The 17,737-nt window shown below is 49.0% G+C and overlaps 1 protein-coding gene across 1 annotated transcript in view; it reads left to right on the forward strand.

The window, feature by feature from the left end:
* Positions 1 to 5,305: 5,305 nt before the first annotated feature.
* Positions 5,306 to 17,737, forward strand: part of ITGA11 (integrin subunit alpha 11) — a 112,375-nt gene continuing 99,943 nt past the window's right edge. Inside the window, exon 1 of the mRNA XM_039865549.1 lies at positions 5,306 to 5,451. Within this exon, the coding sequence (XP_039721483.1) occupies positions 5,400 to 5,451 (52 nt within the window). The 5' untranslated portion in view covers positions 5,306 to 5,399. The remainder of the gene's footprint in view (positions 5,452 to 17,737) is intronic.

Consider the following 17,737-nt stretch of genomic DNA (forward strand, 5'->3'; position numbering starts at 1 on the left):
AGGATGTTGACTGCAGCGCTAGACTTTTAAGGGAATTTATATTCTCTCATAGCCTTTGACATACTTTTTCTTCAAAGAGATATTTTCTTATCCATTCTGCGTGTCTGTTTGTGCTGTGGCCATACTCCTTCCCTTTGAATTCTTTATTGAGAATGCTGTACATATTTGTGGTTTAAGAAATGGAGATCAGAAAATAACTTTCTGGATCTGGTGCAGGTTGTATACATGGCTTGATCCTAGTAAAAATCCCAGTCACTGACCATCAGCAACAAGATTGAGATCGGGGCTCAGGCACAGCGTTTGGAAGAAGGTAACACCAACCTGGCTTCGACATTTTAGATTAGACTTTCTATTTCAGGTAGACCATGGCTGGGGCAAACATAAGCTATAGGTGTAAACGCATTTATTCAAAGCTAATGTCTTTCACTCTGTTGGCAGGGTTGAGACCAAGCATGACAAACAGAAACCAAGGGAAGCCCTCTAAGCCCCTTCTGCATGACAAATGCACTCATCCCCATCGTCCACATTACTGGCCTAGAACAGTGGCGCAGGTCACTCACACAGCAGGTAACAAAAGAAATCTTGTAGCCTTCTTCTCTACTTTTTTTTTTTGGGGGGGTTTTGGAATTTATTATATTATTTTTGGCAGAAGATGTACTTTCCTAGCAACTAAGCTTGCTTAAGTTTATCTAAAAAAAAAAAAGTTTGCATTTCCTGAGCACAAACCAACGGACAAGACACAGGGAGGAGGCTAGATCTGTGAGTGGGGCTTCTGGGGGCAGAGAGGAGCCAGGAGCCAGGGTGCACTTCAAGGTGGACCCCACCCCCCATTGCTGACATGGAGAGTGGCTGTCTTAGAAGCACCTGGGAACAGAGAAGGAAAGGTAGAAAGAACCGGAGAGTGGGAGAGGAATAGAGGATGGAGAAGGGAAGGATATTGGAGAAGAAAGTGAGGCAGAGAGAGGGGACAAGGGGGCCCATCTGTCCCATTTGGCCAGGGATTGTTCCAGTTTTGACAACAAAAGTCCAGCAACCCAAGAGACCCCTCAGTCCTGGGCAAACCAGGACAGTTGATCACCCTAGGTCACAGAGGTGAATATACAGAGAAAGGGTGGAAAGAGAGAAGCACCCTCCAAAATGGAAGCAGATCAGGCTGCCCCAAACACATTTCTGGAAGAAGAGTGTGTTCGTTCTAGAAGAACCAGGCTTCTGTCATCAGCACCCAGAAACAGCTGGGCTCCTTTGGAGACAAACTTGGTTTCTCACCTAAGTTTTCCTTCCAGAAAAGCCAGGTACTCCCCAGAGGAAGGTGCTCAGACCCAAGGCTTGAGAGCCAGAGGACTGGCCCATAGGATTCTCTGGGTTCACCATGTTCATACAGACTTGGCCTGAAATACCTGCTTCCCTCATCGGACTGCAATGAGGTGATGAGTTCTGAACCTGTTGTTAGAACACCTGGATTCTGTACTGCCATGTAGGTGCTATGGGATCTTGGGTGAAACCTTTGCTGCTTGGAGCTTAGATTTCCCATTAGCAATTATGGATTTTGTATGTCCAGTACATTTTGTTATCCCCCTTTTTCTGTTTCCTTGAAGGAACTTGTCTCCTATAACATATGGTCTTGGTGAGCTGTCAGTCATAATGCCCTTTACTTCCCAACTCCTCATGCCTGGGCGTGTGTCCCAGATTGGGCCAATTATAGTACCATATTCTCTAGACTTTGACTGGCTCAGGGGTGGGCAGGAACCAAAACCCTGGACTTTTCTGCTGGATCCAGGAGGGAAGGCTCTCTTCTTCCTTCAGAATCTATAAAGGGTAAGCTCGGGACTGCTGGCTACATCTTTCTAGCAGTCAGAGAAACTCTGTCTGACGCAGGAAAGGAGAGCAGAATAAAACTAAGAAAAGACAGAGAGAAAAAAGACAAGTGTCTCATGTGAGGCTCTTGATCCAGCCATACCTGCAGTAACTCACCTTTGCTTTTCTTAGTTACGCGAGCTTGTACATTCCCTTCTGATTTAGTCAGTTTGTGTCGAGTTTCTGTTACTTGCAATTGAAAGAATCCTCACCAATACAATCTCTTTATCTATAAAAATGAATATAATTCCTTTCAAGACTCTTGTGAGTATTAAATAAGATCATAGATGTGAAAGGGATTTCAATATTAGTAAAACATCACCTACAGCCCTCACACATTGCTGGTAAGAATGTAAAATGGGACAGCCACTGTGGAAACAGTCTGGTAGTTCCTCGAATAATTATAGAGTTACCATATGCCCCAGAAATTCCACTCTTAGGTATAGACACAAGAGAATTGAAAACATGTTCACACAAAAACGTGTACACAAATGTTTATAGCAGTATTATTCATAATAGGCAAAAAGTAGGAAGAACCCAACATCCATCACCTGATGAGTGGAGAAACAAAATGTTGTATATCCATATAATGGAATGTTATTTGACAATAAAAATAAACGAAATACTGATAGATGTTACAATAAGATGGACCTTGAAAACAATGTGCTAAGTGAGAAAAGCCAGACACAAAAGGCCACATACTCTATGATTTCATTTACGTGAAATGTCCAGAATAGACAAATCCATAGAGACAGAAAGTTGATTAGTGGTTGCTAGGGGCTGGGGTGAGGGAATGGGGAGTGGCTGCTCATAGTTAGAGTTTCTTTTGGGGTTGATAAAAATGTTCCAAAATTAGTAACGATAGTTGCACAACCTTGTGAATACACTAAAAGTTGCTGAATTGCATGGCAAATTTTAGGGCATGTGAATTACATCTCAATAAAAAATAAATAAGTACTCTATGTACATGTAAAGGATTATAATTATATTACTGCTTAACTCAACCCCCAGCTTCCGTAAAGCCTTTCTCTGAGCTTCTCCAGACTGAATATAGATTGTGCATTTGTCGCGCATAGGCTACTGTCTTGTTTGATTGAAATAGTGTTTAAAAATTACTAAATAATAAATGATTTAAATGAATGATAAATAATAAATAAAGACAAAGCCAATAAATATGAGGTTATGTCTCATCTTCCTAGCTCCATTACTAGTTCCTTGAGCATAGGCACAGTAGGCACTCAAATATTGGTTGAAAGAATAAGTGAGGGCATGCCTCTCCACCCTCTCCACCCTCCCAGTTATACAAAGACACACATACTGGATTCAGGACCCCCATCCCCTGATGAGGACAATGGGAATTAATCAATGGTAGAATTACTCAAGGACCAGTGGCAGCACACTCACTGCAGAGAGCCCTTACTGCAAGCTGTGTGCAGTCTCAGAGTACTGTCTTCAGCCCACCCGCACAGCAGAGTGCCTGTGGTGTCCGAGACTCCCTTATCTTCTGGGACTTTGCATTCTTCACAGGTGCTGTAGGCAACTCTCAGGTACCTGGAGTTCGGGAACCACTTGGGAGGGCATGAATTTGCAAAACAAGGAAGTGGTTTGCATTCCATTCGATAGCTGTATCAGGGTGCTCTAGTTTCAAAGCATCCTGACTCAAACCCACTTAAACAATAAAGGGGACTCAATGGTTGCATGATTAAAAAGCCCTCAGGGGAGCAGGCTCAAGGGGTGGCTTGATTTAGGGGCTCAAAGAGACATTCCTGGAACTTGGTTTCTCCATCCTGTCATCCAGCATCTGCCTTATCCCAAGGCCAGATCTCCCTTCCCCACCCAGACCCTTATCAATTTCCAGGTCTACAAGATTCTTTGTCCTAGCCTGGGAGGAGATGTAGGCAAAGGGGAAGTGACAACGTTAATTAGTTAATTCATTCTAGGAGCTCTTTTAGAAGAACAAGAAAGCTTCTCAGAAAACGTTTTTACTTTGTCATGTTGCCCTTTCTTAAACTATGGCTAGGGGATGGCAATACACTGATTCAGCCTAAACCACATGCACTTCCCCCCGCCCGCTACACACACACACACACACCAGGGATGGAATCAGCTTCCCCCAAAGTCTGTGGCTGATAAGGAGAGGTGAGCATACCAAAATAAACGAGGGTAGCTACCAAGAAAAGAGTGATGTTCGGGAGGCAGATACAATGCCCACTATTATATTTATGCGAATCTGGGCTTTCTCGAAACCCACCTCATCCTCCAGGACCTGGCCTGTCACTTCCGGCAAGCCCTTCCAATCCCTTCCAGACAGCAAACTCCACCCTCTGTGCACCCTCACACCCCCATGTTCACCCACCCACCCATCCATCCACCCATCTACCCATATACTATGTTCCTAGTAGTGGGAGCTGAACCAAACAGACTTCTACCCTAATGATGTTTTCAGTCTGGACAAGGAGAGAAAAGCTAATCAAATGATTATACCAATTGATGTGCAGTTTCTCTACTAAGTACAATGGAGAAAAATGAGAAGAGAGGAGAGGAAGAGAAGGAGAATTAATGACATGTATCTGGGGATGGGACCTGGTAAGGAGAGGGAGAAAGGCGGGAGGAAAGGCTATCCCGAAAAAGCGATGAGAGGCCTCTGCTGTAACTTTCGCCACACTTGCCACCCTCCCCTCTGCCTCAGCTTTCCCGACTGCTGGAAAGGCCAGCCTCCACACCCATGGGTTGTGGTCCAGGGCCTGATTTAAAGCTTGTGCAACAACTGTGCGTTGAATTTAATTGTCGGTGGTTAGAAGAGCTGGGAAGGAAGGTGGCTGGGTTCCAAAGCAGAGTTTCACTGTTATGGTAAAAGTGAGCAGAGTCCTCCTGGAGGCTTTGGAAAGCCTCAGGTGAGACAGGTGGGGGGAGTGGATGTGGAGGGGTCTGCATTTCTTCCAGAGTGAGAAGAAGTACTGTGCCTTTACATTCGTCCCAAGCCCCAGGGTGCAGGGAGGCAGGGGGGAATGTCTCAGAATAGACTTTTGAGGGACATCCACTCCCTTTGGCTAAGAGAGACCTGAGTCACCACCGCCCGTGTCCCTGGGTCACTTTAGGTACCCCTCTCAGCTCTGTGACGCTCTTTCCTCTGAGAAGTGGGAATATAAACCACTTTTCCTGAACAGACTCTGAATTGGGTAGTGGTGATATAGCAGAAGGTGCTACACTGGCGAGGTGGTTCCCAGGAGCGGTTCTCTGGGGTTTTCTCCTACGGCAGAGGTGCGGTAGAGAGATCTGGAGACGGCGTCAAAGTGGCAGCATACTGCCTGCCCAGGTAGCAGAGGGGCCGAGACTGGACCTGGACCGGAGCCAGAGACGAGCGGTGTCCCGCGCCCCTCCCTGCCGCTGGAGCCCTCCCACTTCCTCTGAACCAGCCGGCTGTCAGGGAGCCGCGCGCGCTGCGCGCAGTGCAGGCTCAGGCGCCGCGCCCAGGAGGCTGCCGCTCTGGCTCGCCGCCCCCCGCCGCCGCTCCACACCGGGCACCCGCCGCCGCGCCACGGGCCATGGAACTGCCCAGAGGACTCCTGGTGGCCTGGGCGCTCAGCCTATGGCCAGGTACGTGCCCCTCTTGCCTCCCCTTCCCTCCGGGAACCCTCCCAGGCCCTCCGGGGCCTCTGATCCAGCTGCCAGGAGCGGGACGCGGTGCGCCTCCCAGGGTCCTATCTTAGCTACTCTTGGGGACGTGGGTCCCCCAGGAACTGGCTACAATCTAGCGGCTCCGCCAAGTTCTGCAAAAGAGGGAGGCGCGCGGAAGCGACTTGGAGCCAGGAGTTTGGTGTGTTTGGGAAGAGTTGAAGAGGCTCGAGTTGAAAAGCGCTGAGGGCTGGCCCCACTGGACTCCCCACTGGACTTGTTGGACTCCAAGGGCCACGCCGGGGTTCCCGCGCCGCCACCAGGGGCACTCAGGCGTCTCAGGAGCGCCGAGGGCCCGGGCTGGGAAGGGGATGGGGCGCGCGGAGCGAGCTCTGCCTCGCTGCCCGCTGCGCGGCGCGGAGGGCGCATCCTGCAGTGTGGAGAGCCAGGCACGGAGGCCCTGGAGGGCTGGGGAGACCTGGGAGCCGAGAGCCGCCCAGAGTCCGTCCCGCCGCGGACCAAGCGAACCCTAGCGCGCCAGCCCCAAGGCGGTGGCGAGCAGTCGCCGGCCAGGCCAAAGGCAGCGGGGCGCAACTCCGCAGTCCAGGGCTCACGGAAGCGTTACCTGACACTCGGGGTAGGGACGGAGCATCGACCCCCACCCCGCGCTCGTTATTATGCAATTATTCAATAATCCGGGGAAGCCGCGGTCGCCGAGACGCGCGCCGCCGCCTAATGTACTCCAGGTGTCGGGGCGCTGCGAGGACCTCCGCCGGCGGGGCGCGCGGCCGAGAGCGAGAGGCCAGCCCTGGGCTCTGCGCTGGGGCACCCGGCCCGGGCTTCCCCACACCGCGCACCCCAGCCGGACCCGCCACGCGGGGGCGGCGGCCAGCAACGCTGTTCAATCGACGGCGAAAGCTTTCGGGCCCCTCCACGGCGCGGGAACCAGAACTCGCCTCGGGGACTGGCCGCTGGGCCTTGCCTAGCCTTGCCTCCCCTTATGCGTGTACTCCAGGCCGGGGCTGCGGCCGGTACTGGGGGGCAGTTGTGGTGGCAGTGGGAGAGGCGCCCTCAGGGGAGCACAGGTGGAGGCCACCCCCAGCCCAAGCTCGTTCACCCCATTCCGGGCTACCACGGAAACAAGTGCACCCTCCTATCAGTCTGTCTATAATGATGCTTCAGGGGTGATTTGTAATTGAAAGGATCTCTGACTGGTGGAGTTCAATTTAGGTACTAGCGTCGTAGTTGAAAACAAACATTGATGCATTAAGTTGTGGTGGTGGGGTGCAGCGGGTAAGTGGAGAAGGCGAGGGAAGAGCTGTGACCAGGCCAGCACACATCTAGAAACCGACTTCAGGAGGAGGTAAAGTGCACTCTGGGTCGTTCAGATGGGAGGAGAAACAACTCCAGGAACTGTCTTCAAATCACTCAGAGATCCAGCCACAGGAAAAGGGAGTGCACTCCAGATAGGCGGAACCACATCCCCAATCCCCCAGACCATGAGATGGAGGGGCTGCAGACAGTCTGGACCTCAGGAAGCTCAGAGCAAAGTCTTCGAAATCAGACCTGGCTTCCAGTTCTGGTTCTGCTGCCCACTAGCTGTACAACCTTGGGCAGTTTATACAATCTCTCCAACAGGTTTCCTCCTCTGGGGAATGGAGATAGAAATTCTGAGTTAATAACACTGTGGGAATGATTGAGGCACTGTAAAAAAAAAAAAAAAAGTCCTTAACACAGGATTTGGTGCACAGTAGGACTGTAGCAATGGTTGTGTTGTTACTCATGCAGGGGCAGAGGCGGGTTGGGGAATGGGGCAAAGGATGAGGACAGGATTTGTGACTCAGAGCTCCCTTTATACGGAGGAAACCACCCCTGAGTTATGTCTGGTCAGTTTGGGTTCTTGAAATATGGGATTCATTAAACATATCAATCAATGTTGGAACGACATCTGCTTGCAAGGAGCTGGGGCTGGGGCCCAATCATGTGTGCAATCTGGGCCCTGCCTAGAGCTGAGGACAAGGCAAGACCAGGGAAAGCTAAGTAAAGACACCAGGGAGTGGACAGCATAGAGAAGATAAGGGCTGCCCTTCAAACAAGAGAAGTTCAATTCCACTTGATTAAGCAAGGGAGGCTTCTCGGCGGGGGAGACACCATTTGAACTGGGCCTTGAAGGAGTGTGTGGAGTGTGGACAGGCCATAAAGTCATATGTTAAAGTATATTTCTGGGACTAGTTCAAGAAATAAAGGTGAATATTTTAAAACCACAAAGATGACTGTGGTCAGTCTGCACTCTGAAGATTGGAAGAATCTCAGGGGTCATTGGGTCCATTCCTCTGGCTCCAGCATAGGATTGATGTTGATTTCTCATCACATAGATTCAATGTCAGGATTATTAGGAAGCTTTCCTACTGGTGATGACACAGTTTGGCTGGGCAGGGGACCTGTCACAGACCACCTTGGGAGTGAGTCCCCATTGAGGCCATTATGAGTTCAGAGCCTCAGTCTTTCCAGAGCTCCTGCTGCAGGCTGGGCAGAGTGATAGGATGGACAAAACGATCAAGAAAGCCAGAAAAAAAAAAAAAAAAAGACAAGTCCAAAGACTTTTCCAGCTGACATTCAGAGAGAGCAGATCTATTGACCAGGACTTCAATACCATAGCGCATCTGTAAGAGTTGATGAGGTGATGATTCTTTAAAAACCTAATCTTTATTGAGTACCTTTTATCTGCCAGGCCCCATAAAAACAGAGAAATCAGATACAGTGTGGGGTTGAAGGCCCTGAGGTCTCACTGCCTGGGATGGGTCTGAGTTTTGCTGGTGAAAATTCTGTGCCCTTGGCAAGTTACTAGATGGCTCTGTGCCTCAGTTTCCTCACCTTCCAGTTCTGGGGATGATAATAATAGAACTTATAGGGTTATCCAAAGATTAAATGAGCAAATGTATATAAAGTACTTGGAAAATTCCAGGCACATACTAAGCACTCAAAGAGGTTGAGTTTCTTATTCAGCATCGGCAGAAGCAGCAGTAGCAGCCGCAGCAGCACTCAGGGTACTAAGTAAAAGACCTAAGGATGCACAGAGATATAACTTTCAAACTCAAGTCCATAAGAGAAGTCTAGAGGAAGTGCTGGGGTACTGGAGACTCAGAGGAGGCCTACATGCCATGGTTCTAAATAAACTTAAACCTTCCTAGCCCTTGACCCAGAGTCCAGGCCCAAAGTCTTGATCATGATGGGAAATCAGGTTTTTTTTGGCATTGAGTCTATCTTGAAGTCAATATGATTTTAGTGTGTTTGATAGTTTCAGAAAGGAGAACCATCCCACTCAGCATGGCCCTTGCATGTCCTTGTGGGTGAGGGGTCTTATTCAGCAGAAAAACCTCATATGGAGAAAGCACAGTCCTAGGCACCATGGATTTGCAAAGACTAAAAAGATCCAAACCCCGCTCATCAGCTTTGGAAGAGAAGGGAAGGAGATGAAGTTTGTCACTTTGCCTCCCCCACTGCCCACCCTATTGGGAGCTTGTTAGCCAAGCCTCTCAGCTACCTTCAGCTGGGTTGCTTCTGGATCCTTCCACATTAGGCTCTGGTGGCCTGAAGAGATGGGAGTGGAGCGTCACCCGCTTTCTGCTTATTCTCCATGCCCCCATCTCTACCCTACCGTGGAACCCCCAGAGATGGGATGTCTAACTCCTTGCCATCTCATTGTTTCAGTGTGGGCCCTTGAGGAACTCAGATAGCAATTCACCCTAATTTTGCCCTCCCTGAACCTCTTTCCCCCCGCTTTCTGTAGTGGCAGCTTCCTCAAGCAGCAGGGCACTTCCCTTCTGTCCTCTCCCCTCATTACATAGGACAAAACTATGTTCCAACCTGGCCTGGTTTGTCTCTTGCTGGTCAGTCTGGTGTTCAGAGAATTCAAAAAGCCCTCTTTTCTCTCGCCCTCTTTTCTCTCCACAATACCAGACTTTGGAGATTATTGTCTCACTATAGGCTCCAAAATCTTACTTTGGGAGTCAAAGTTGAGCAGTGTTCTACAATTACAAAAAGAAAGGATCCATCATAATCCTCCCCAAGTAGCGATGACCTCTGGCTGACTCAAGGAGAGTCAGCTATAAAACAAGATTTAAACATGCACTAACACATTTTTAAAATGGTATCTCTGCTTCTCTTTATTTCTTAATGCCCCTATCCCACTAGCATCAAACCATGAGCTACCATAAAGGATGTATAGCCATTTGAAACTATTTTCCTCAAAACAATTGTGAGGTCCAAAAATACCCACATGCCCTCAGTATGGAGTGCTTGCTGTAGGGAGGTGTGACCCAGGTGGGGACCATCCCCAGCCCCCGGCATGTAAGTCCTGACAGTACAAATTCTTAGTTGAATACCCAGAAGTTTATCAGTGAGGGAAGAAGAGGAGGAGAGAGACTGGAGCTGGTCATCTTGTAAACTGAAAATAAATAAGCTCCCAAAAAATTCCCTGAAGAGTTTTCAGACTGTGTACTTATGGCCTGAGTCACAGGATGAATAAAATCGCACCTGGAGGAAAAAGTCAGTGTGGTCCAACCCCCTCCCTGCCTCTGTCTCTTATTCCCCCTTCACCCACACACTTATTGCACAGCAGTAATAATCAGCATGCCTGGTCTAGGAGCCCAGCTTCCTGGACTCAAATGCTTTCCACTTGGGTGATCCTAGATAAGCCCTCTGGGCCTCGTTTTCGTCAACAGTAAACCGGGGAGAGTAATGACTTCACAGGCTGATGTGTATGTGAGATGATCTTACATGGTTCATTCGTATCAAGAGCTTAAAACAGCATCTGGCACCCAGAAAGCCCTTCATGAACAGCGGCAGTTATTACCCTACCCATCATTTATTATGAGGCTGATGCCAGCCACTGACTGCATCAAGCATCTTTTCACATCTCAATTAGGTCTCGAAATGGCTGCATGATTTCACTAACCTGAAATCAGCAGGTTACACATGAGAAGTTAAATGGCTCGTCCAAGGTCATGAGGATTGAGTAAGAGATGGTGTCAGGATTTGTCTGCCCGCAAAGCTGCTGTCATTAATCCATGCATAGCATCTCTTTAGGAATTGGGCCTAGAGGGCATAGAAAGACCAGTAAGATGCCCTTGCTGAAGGAGCAGTCTTCAGGGGAAATAAGATCAGTGCATGCATGGCCATCCTCACAGGGATACCAGCCCAGGGGTGGCAGATCCCTCTTCAGACTCAGCTAGACACTAAGCTAGATGGTGTCTTGGTGAGAAGTGGTCCTCACCTCGTGCCACCTAACATGGGATCCTCTCTCTTTTACTTGCCTCTCAGCAAGTAAGGGCCAAGTAGGGCTCTACCACCTGCCCCTCTCTACCCAGTGCTCTGGGCCACTCTGCCCTAGGGCTCTCTCTCCAGCCCACCCTCCTGAGACAGGCTGGGTACACCTTTCCTCCCTTCCCACCTCTGCTTCCATTCCCCTAATCAAAGCCTGCTCTGAGTTCCGGGCCTAATGAGTTAATCCATGCTGAAAAGCTCTAAGGAGTGATGACAACTTCCTGTATCCTGCCTAAAGGGGTTTGCATTTTAACTGGGCTGTGCCTTGAGCCAAAGGAATAAAGAACTGATGGTGGAACTTCAGGCATGAGGACCAGCCAGCAGACAAAATAATGGAGGTGGGGGACCTGCCTGGCATGGTTCAACTGCTCAGCCCATTTCCATCACTTGTCAGGTGCCTTCTACCTCGGCCCTTGTGGATGATGGCGGCCTCATCTTATGACACAGAAGAAGCCAGTCTGTGGCTTGGGTGATGTTGTTCTAAAGCAGGCAGAGGTTTTTCCACGTGGCATGTGGGATGAGTTAGGCAACTTGCTATAGCAACGTGCTCTGGATTCCAAACAGGATGACACAGAGAAGGGGTTCCTGCCTCCACAGCTGGGGCTGACAGTTTTCTTCCTCCAGCAGCATCACCCAGCTGGTCCATGCTGCCAGGAATCCTGACCTAGAAGATTTCCAGGGCTGTTCTTTGCAGATCAGGAGGACTGAACTTCAGGAAGGTCACGGAAAAATCATGAAATGAGCAAGTGTGTACAGCTCTCATCTGCAAAGAGCCTGCAAAGAGCTCTCCCATATGTTCGTTCTATCAGTCAGGATAGGCCACATGAGGCCATAGGCCCTGCCAAAGCTGGTATGGACTTTAGGTAGATGAGAAAACTGAGGCCCTCAAAGGTTGAGTGATTTCCAATGATTTTCCCAAGATCACATAGGAGCTTAGGGGCAGGTCTCCTGGCCAAAGATGATATTAGGAACCTAATCAAAAGAACTTAAGGAGAAAGCAATGCTTCAGCCAAAAGAATGGTATATTTTCTATATCTGTAGCAGTCAGGTAGGACTAGATCATTGAAATCATTCTCTGTAGACCCTTTGGGAGTGTCTCCAATCTCCACCAACCTCTCTCTCACCCTGAGCCAACCCCAGGCCTTCAGAACACTGCTGCCTCCTCCTACCAGGAAGAAGGCCACAAAGCAAGGTCCAGCTCCCCTCCTTCTGCTGGAACTGCTCTTTTCCTGGAGCTCATAGCCCCTCATATTCAGTGATTGGTGGCAGCCATAAAGTTCCATAAATAATTTGTAGACAGAGCTCTTCTCTGAGTTTATTCACACCTCTTACCAGCTACACAATCTGTGGGACCCAGTGCAAAATGAAAATGCGGGACTCCTTGTTTAAAAATTATTCAGAATTTCAAGATGGCCACAGGAAGCATTAAACCAAGCAGGGGCTCTTTTGCGTGTGGGCCCCTGAGCAACTGCACAACTATGAAACGACTCTGCTCACGTGGTCCTCCCCACAGGCCTGTAATTTGGCATGGAGGCATCATGATTCCACTTTACAGATGAAGAAACTGAGTCGCTTGTCCATTTGGTCAACATGTACTGAACACCCACTAAACCTCAGGCACCTCCAGATTCTGGGGATTCTAAATAAGATAAGGCACAGCCTCCTCCTCAAGGAACATGGCAGGGACAGGAGGACACAGATCACACACAGACTGCAGGGCTCATGTGAAGTGCCGGGGCCCATAGATGCAGTTGTGTCCATGGAGCAGTTCTAAGGACACAAGGCCAGGGCTGGGGGATGGTTTTTAACCCGCAGAATTCAGAAGATGCTCTGTCTCCAATTACTGCCCCAAGACTACTTTAAGAATCTTTTTGGGGAGACCTTCGAGCATTTGACACTGGGTTCTGGAGTAGTCTCCTTGGCGAATGCAAGAAGCCAAAACTTGAATTCACTGTCCTCTCTTCAGCCACAGGTATTTGTACTGCTGTAGTCCTGCTGTGTTGACACCTAAATAAGGGGTCTCTCCTCAGGTTCTTTTACCTGCCCACCTCTGCCTCCCCTCTTGGTCAATCATGGGATTACAATTAATCAGCAAATTCAGAATCCTCAATCCTGGGTAGACAAGAGAATATCGGTGCAAAACAAAACCCTTGCCTAGGTCCCACCCAGAACAAACACATCATCACTCTCCATGGTGGAGCCCAGCACTGGTATTTCTTAAACCTCTCCAATAATTCCAATGGACAGCCAAGGCTTAGAATCACCAGTGTAATCTAAACCTAATCCCCAATCAAGCAAAAGAGAAAACACCGTCCAAGGAAGGGAAATGACTTGCTCAGGGTCACACAACCATCGGTGAGTGGCAACGCCAAGATTTCGCCAGTTCTCCTGACTCAGTTTTTCCAGTCCTTCTCCCCAGCCTGAAACTGCACAGGATTCATAGCCAGGCTGGGCTAGAGACACAACCTGGAGTCAGAGTTTGAGAGGCTAAGGGGTGGGAGTTGGTAGTTGAAGGGTTATACATTGGTAACCCAGTCTGTGTCTCCCCAAGGCCATAAAACTGGATGGCCCCAAGCGAGAGATCCAGGAAAGACAAAGAGGGGCTACAGGGACTAATTTGGCAGAGGATCTGGTCAGAAGTGCCCCCAGACAGATGGAGTGGTACCAGAGGTTGGGGGAAAGCCCAGCAGGGGTTAGACGAAGCCCATCAGGGTCATTCCATCCCTCCAATTCTGGGCCTTGCTGACGCCATTGTGAGTGTTCAGGTGAAGTAAGTGCCTGACTAGGAATGAGGACCGGCAAAGCAAAGCCCAGGCTGGGTGGGAAAGGGATGCTCCAACACATTTAGAGGAGGCTGGCCTAGGGGCAGAGCAGGAGGATCCTGGGACCTCCCTGAGGCCCAAGCCCAAACTCAGGTATCATTGTGCCTCTTGCCTTCACCCACCCAGCCCTTTTTCAACAGCAGCCAAAGTGAGGCTTAAAAAAACAAACTGAGTTGTGTAGTCACTCCCCTGCTTAAAACCCTCAGTGGCTCTTTATTGCCGTTAGGCCAAATCTAGGCTCTTTAATAGAGCTAACCAGACCCTGAATGGCTGGCCCTGGCCTGTGCTTGGGAATCACCTCCAGCAGCACCACATGCATGGGCCCCTGCACACCCCTGCAGCACCCACCAGACTGAGTGTCTTAGCTTCTCAAACACACCAGCTCACTCTGGACTTCACTCATATTGTTCCCTATAACCTGTTATGCCACTTTCATTCTTCTGGCTGCCTCCCACTTATTCTTCAGGTCTCCACATGGGCACTAATTCTTCCTGAAAGCCTCACCTGGCCCCTTCCACCAGACCTTGGAGCCCCATTTGTGTGATCTCAAGATAACCCTGTACTTCACTCACTACACAGTAGTACAATAGCCTGAACATCTTCTCCCACTGAACTGAGAGCAGAAGCCACATCTCCTTTCAATCTCTGTGTCCTCAGCTCTCACACAGTGCCGGGCATAGTAGGTGCTCACTTAATATGTGTTGAATGAATGTAACAACTGTTTGTCTAAGTAGATGAAAAGATATTTAAGGGCAAGAGAAATGTCTTAAATTTCTTTGCACATGCGCCCCCATGGAGTCTCAGCACAGTAGCCTGTATGGGCCAAGACCTGTGCTAGGTGGTTTGGGAGATAAAAGCTAAGAGATAATCTTGTCTTTTAAGGAGTTTATGGTTTAGTAAGAGAGAGAAGGTCCTTAGATAAATAAGTCTAATATAAGCGGGGGAATGAGAAAAGGCTATAGGAGAGCTGCAGATAAAGACCCTAGAATTTGAAAGAGGAAGAGGAGATTATTTGTCAATGCAGGAAGGGGAGAGTGTATCTGGGCAAACAGCCTGATGTTTACTCAGCAGGATGCTGAATATGTGCTATGGGGAACTCTTAGTGGGCTGAGGCCACTAAGAAAGGACCTGGATGCCAACTAAGGCATTTGGGTTTAGCAGATGGGGAGCCACCGAAGGTTCTTGAGGGAGGGTAGCAGCATATTCTAACCTGTGTTTTGAGAAGAGGGGGTGGATGCGACAGAACAACAATTGGAAGCCCGTGGAACGAGAAGGGCACCGCAACGAACCAGGCAAGACGCCGCCAGAGCCCGAAGTAAAAGCTGAGAGAAGTGAACCTATGAAGGGCAGAATGGAGAAGGAAAGGTGTCTGGGAGGCCGAAAGGTGGTGGCACTGATCTGAGGACGAGGAGGTTTGAGGAGGAGGAAGTTGAATCAGTTCTGGTCATGCTGACTTTGCAGGGCTTTGGGGGCAGGTGGAAGTGGCCCTCAGGCAGTTGGAAATGTTGGCCGGGAGGTTGGAAGTAAGTCTGATTCGGAGTGTTTTGACTGGGAGCCCGTCACATATACATGCCTGGCGGCATGCAGGCCTGAGTGAAAGGGAGCACTCACGGCATGCAGCCTCCCGTCCCTCCATCCCCTTTCCAGGCCCAGAAGAAGTGATTCATGCCCAAACTTAAAGAGAACCCAGGTTCTGATTTTAAAAGCCTTTCAGAGCAGAAGAAACCAATGAGAGGGCCAAGCCAGACCACAAGCCAAACATCAGCTGTGGAATGTGCTTGCTGCTGATGGTGAGGCCAGCCAGGGGCAGAGACACTGGCAGGCTCAGCAAGAGGCCCCACCGATTGTTCTGAATGTGTTGAAATTGTCACCAAGATTGTCCCCACTCTCTCTTCTCTTTTTAATATGGATCTGCCTGTATTCTAGCACATCTTAAAACTAGCCCCTCCCTCCACCCCACCCCCAGTCTGTCAGTTCCACTTGTCCCACATCATCCTTGGTGTGAAAGCTCAGGCCTGCTATCTGTCTTCCCACCTCTGCTCAGCCTGGAGGACTAGGACCAGGAGGCAGGCAGGGGCCTAGGGGCTACTGAGGGGAGCCTCCAGAAAGGCGCCCACAGCTTATGGCCACAGTCACCTAACAGACTCCCTGCATCTGCCCTTGTCTGCTTGAGGCTTTTCCACCCAGTAGCCGGAGGGATGCTGCTAGAATGTAGGTCAGATCATGTCATGTCCTTCCTCTGCTTTAAACCCTCTCGAGCTCCCCTTCCTACTCTGAGTAAGAGAGTCTGTATGATCTGGCTCTCCCTGCCTTCCGACCTCACCCTCTTCTCCTCCCCCACTTGCTCATTCTGTTCCACCCACCTAGTTTCCAGAATGTTCTTCAAAAATACAAGACACCTTGGGCTTTGCACTTGCTGTTCCTTCCTGCAATACTTTTCACCAAAGATCTTCTCTCAGTTCCTCAGGTCTTTACTCCAACATCACCACCCCGTGGAGGCCTTTCTGGCACCTCCTAACCAAACTTCCAGCCGCCTCCTGCTTTAGTCTCACCGAGGTATTTCTCATGACTAGCATTATTACCTATTTATTTATTCACTTTGTTTATTGGCTGTCTCCTCCAACAGAATGTAATCACAAGAGCAAGGATTTTTGTATGCTATGTTAACTTATATATCCCAGGGTCCAGAGCAGTGCCAGCCAGAGGCAGCAAGTAATAAATAGTTGTGGAATGAATTGATTAATTAATGAAAATCTCACACGACCTGGCCCGCCACAGCCTGACGTGCCATTAATTAATCCTTTTTGACATTAGCGTCATCCTCTTTCCAGTCACCTTTCTTGAGATGCGAGCCCCCTAGGTGAAGGTGCGTTCAGTCCTTACACTTCCGCTTTCTTTCCAGACAAGAAGAGGCTACTGGCAGTTGCAGGCGGGCAGGACAAGGAGGGCTGCTGAGGGGAAAGGGCTCTTAAAGGGAAGAGGGCCTTGGACGGGGCAGATTGGTTTACAGCAGGCAGCCCAGGCTGGCCCAGCTGGCCCCTTGCTGTTCAGTGTTATTTACTGTGACTCAGAGACACAAGGAGACATGGGAAAGGCTTTGTCTATACAGTGCAAACCTGTATAATGGGACATCCCAGGAAACAAGGGGGATGGAGCAGAAGTTTAAAAAGCCCCTTTTCCCACAAGAGGGTAGTGATTCAGACATATCCATCTACCAAAGAATGTGGCCATGTCATTGAGCACCCCCAAAGAAACTGGCAGTGCCTACAGAAGATGGCAGGGGCTGAACCGTACACCCTACATTATAATCCAACCCCCGGGAACCGCCAGACCAGACTCTGCCCTGGTGGCTTGGGAGATGACTTGAAACCCACTTGTACAGGTGGAGAGACTGAGGCTAAATCCAGCGAGGTTCATATGAGGAGCATGTGAAACTGACTTTGAGTTTGAATACTGGCCTCAATACTTATTAAATGTGTGATCTTGGGCAGATCACTTCCTCTCTTTAGAATGTATGATTAAAATTAGAATGTCTACCTTGTAAGATCGGCATGAAAAATTAGAAAAATTACTGACTACCACAGGAAATGTCTAGAAGGGATGAGGTATTCAATAAATGTTAATTTATTACATTTAGCAACAGTAATACTTGCTAACGTTCACTGAGGGCTTCCGTGAGTCAGGCTTTGTTCTGAGCACTCATCTACTCGATAATCCTGTAAGAAGGTACTATTTCCCCCACCTTAGAGATGAGGAAACTGAAGCATGTAGAAATTAAGTAACTTATCCAAGATCACCCAGGCGATAAAGTCACAGCCTGAGATTTGAACCCAGACAGTCTGACTCCAGACACTGCAATTCTGAGAGGTTACGTGACTTGCCTAAGGTCACACAGCTGCCACTAAACAAGAGGGTCAGAATCCAAATCCAGGTTTGACCATCTTGAAAGTCTGCCTTCTTTGCTGCTTTTCATGTACTGCCCACACGGCTTTGGACCTATCTGTGTAACACATTGACTGCTTTCACTTAATAATTTTCTTTAAATTGACTTTAAATCAACTTGGTCTTTTTATTTTACTGCACCTAAGCAGTAATTACTGTGAAATCTAAGTTTTGATTTG

This window comes from Pteropus medius, unplaced genomic scaffold (genome assembly GCF_902729225.1).
Source record: "Pteropus medius unplaced genomic scaffold, Ma_sr-lr_union100, whole genome shotgun sequence".
Lineage (NCBI taxonomy): Eukaryota > Metazoa > Chordata > Mammalia > Chiroptera > Pteropodidae > Pteropus > Pteropus medius.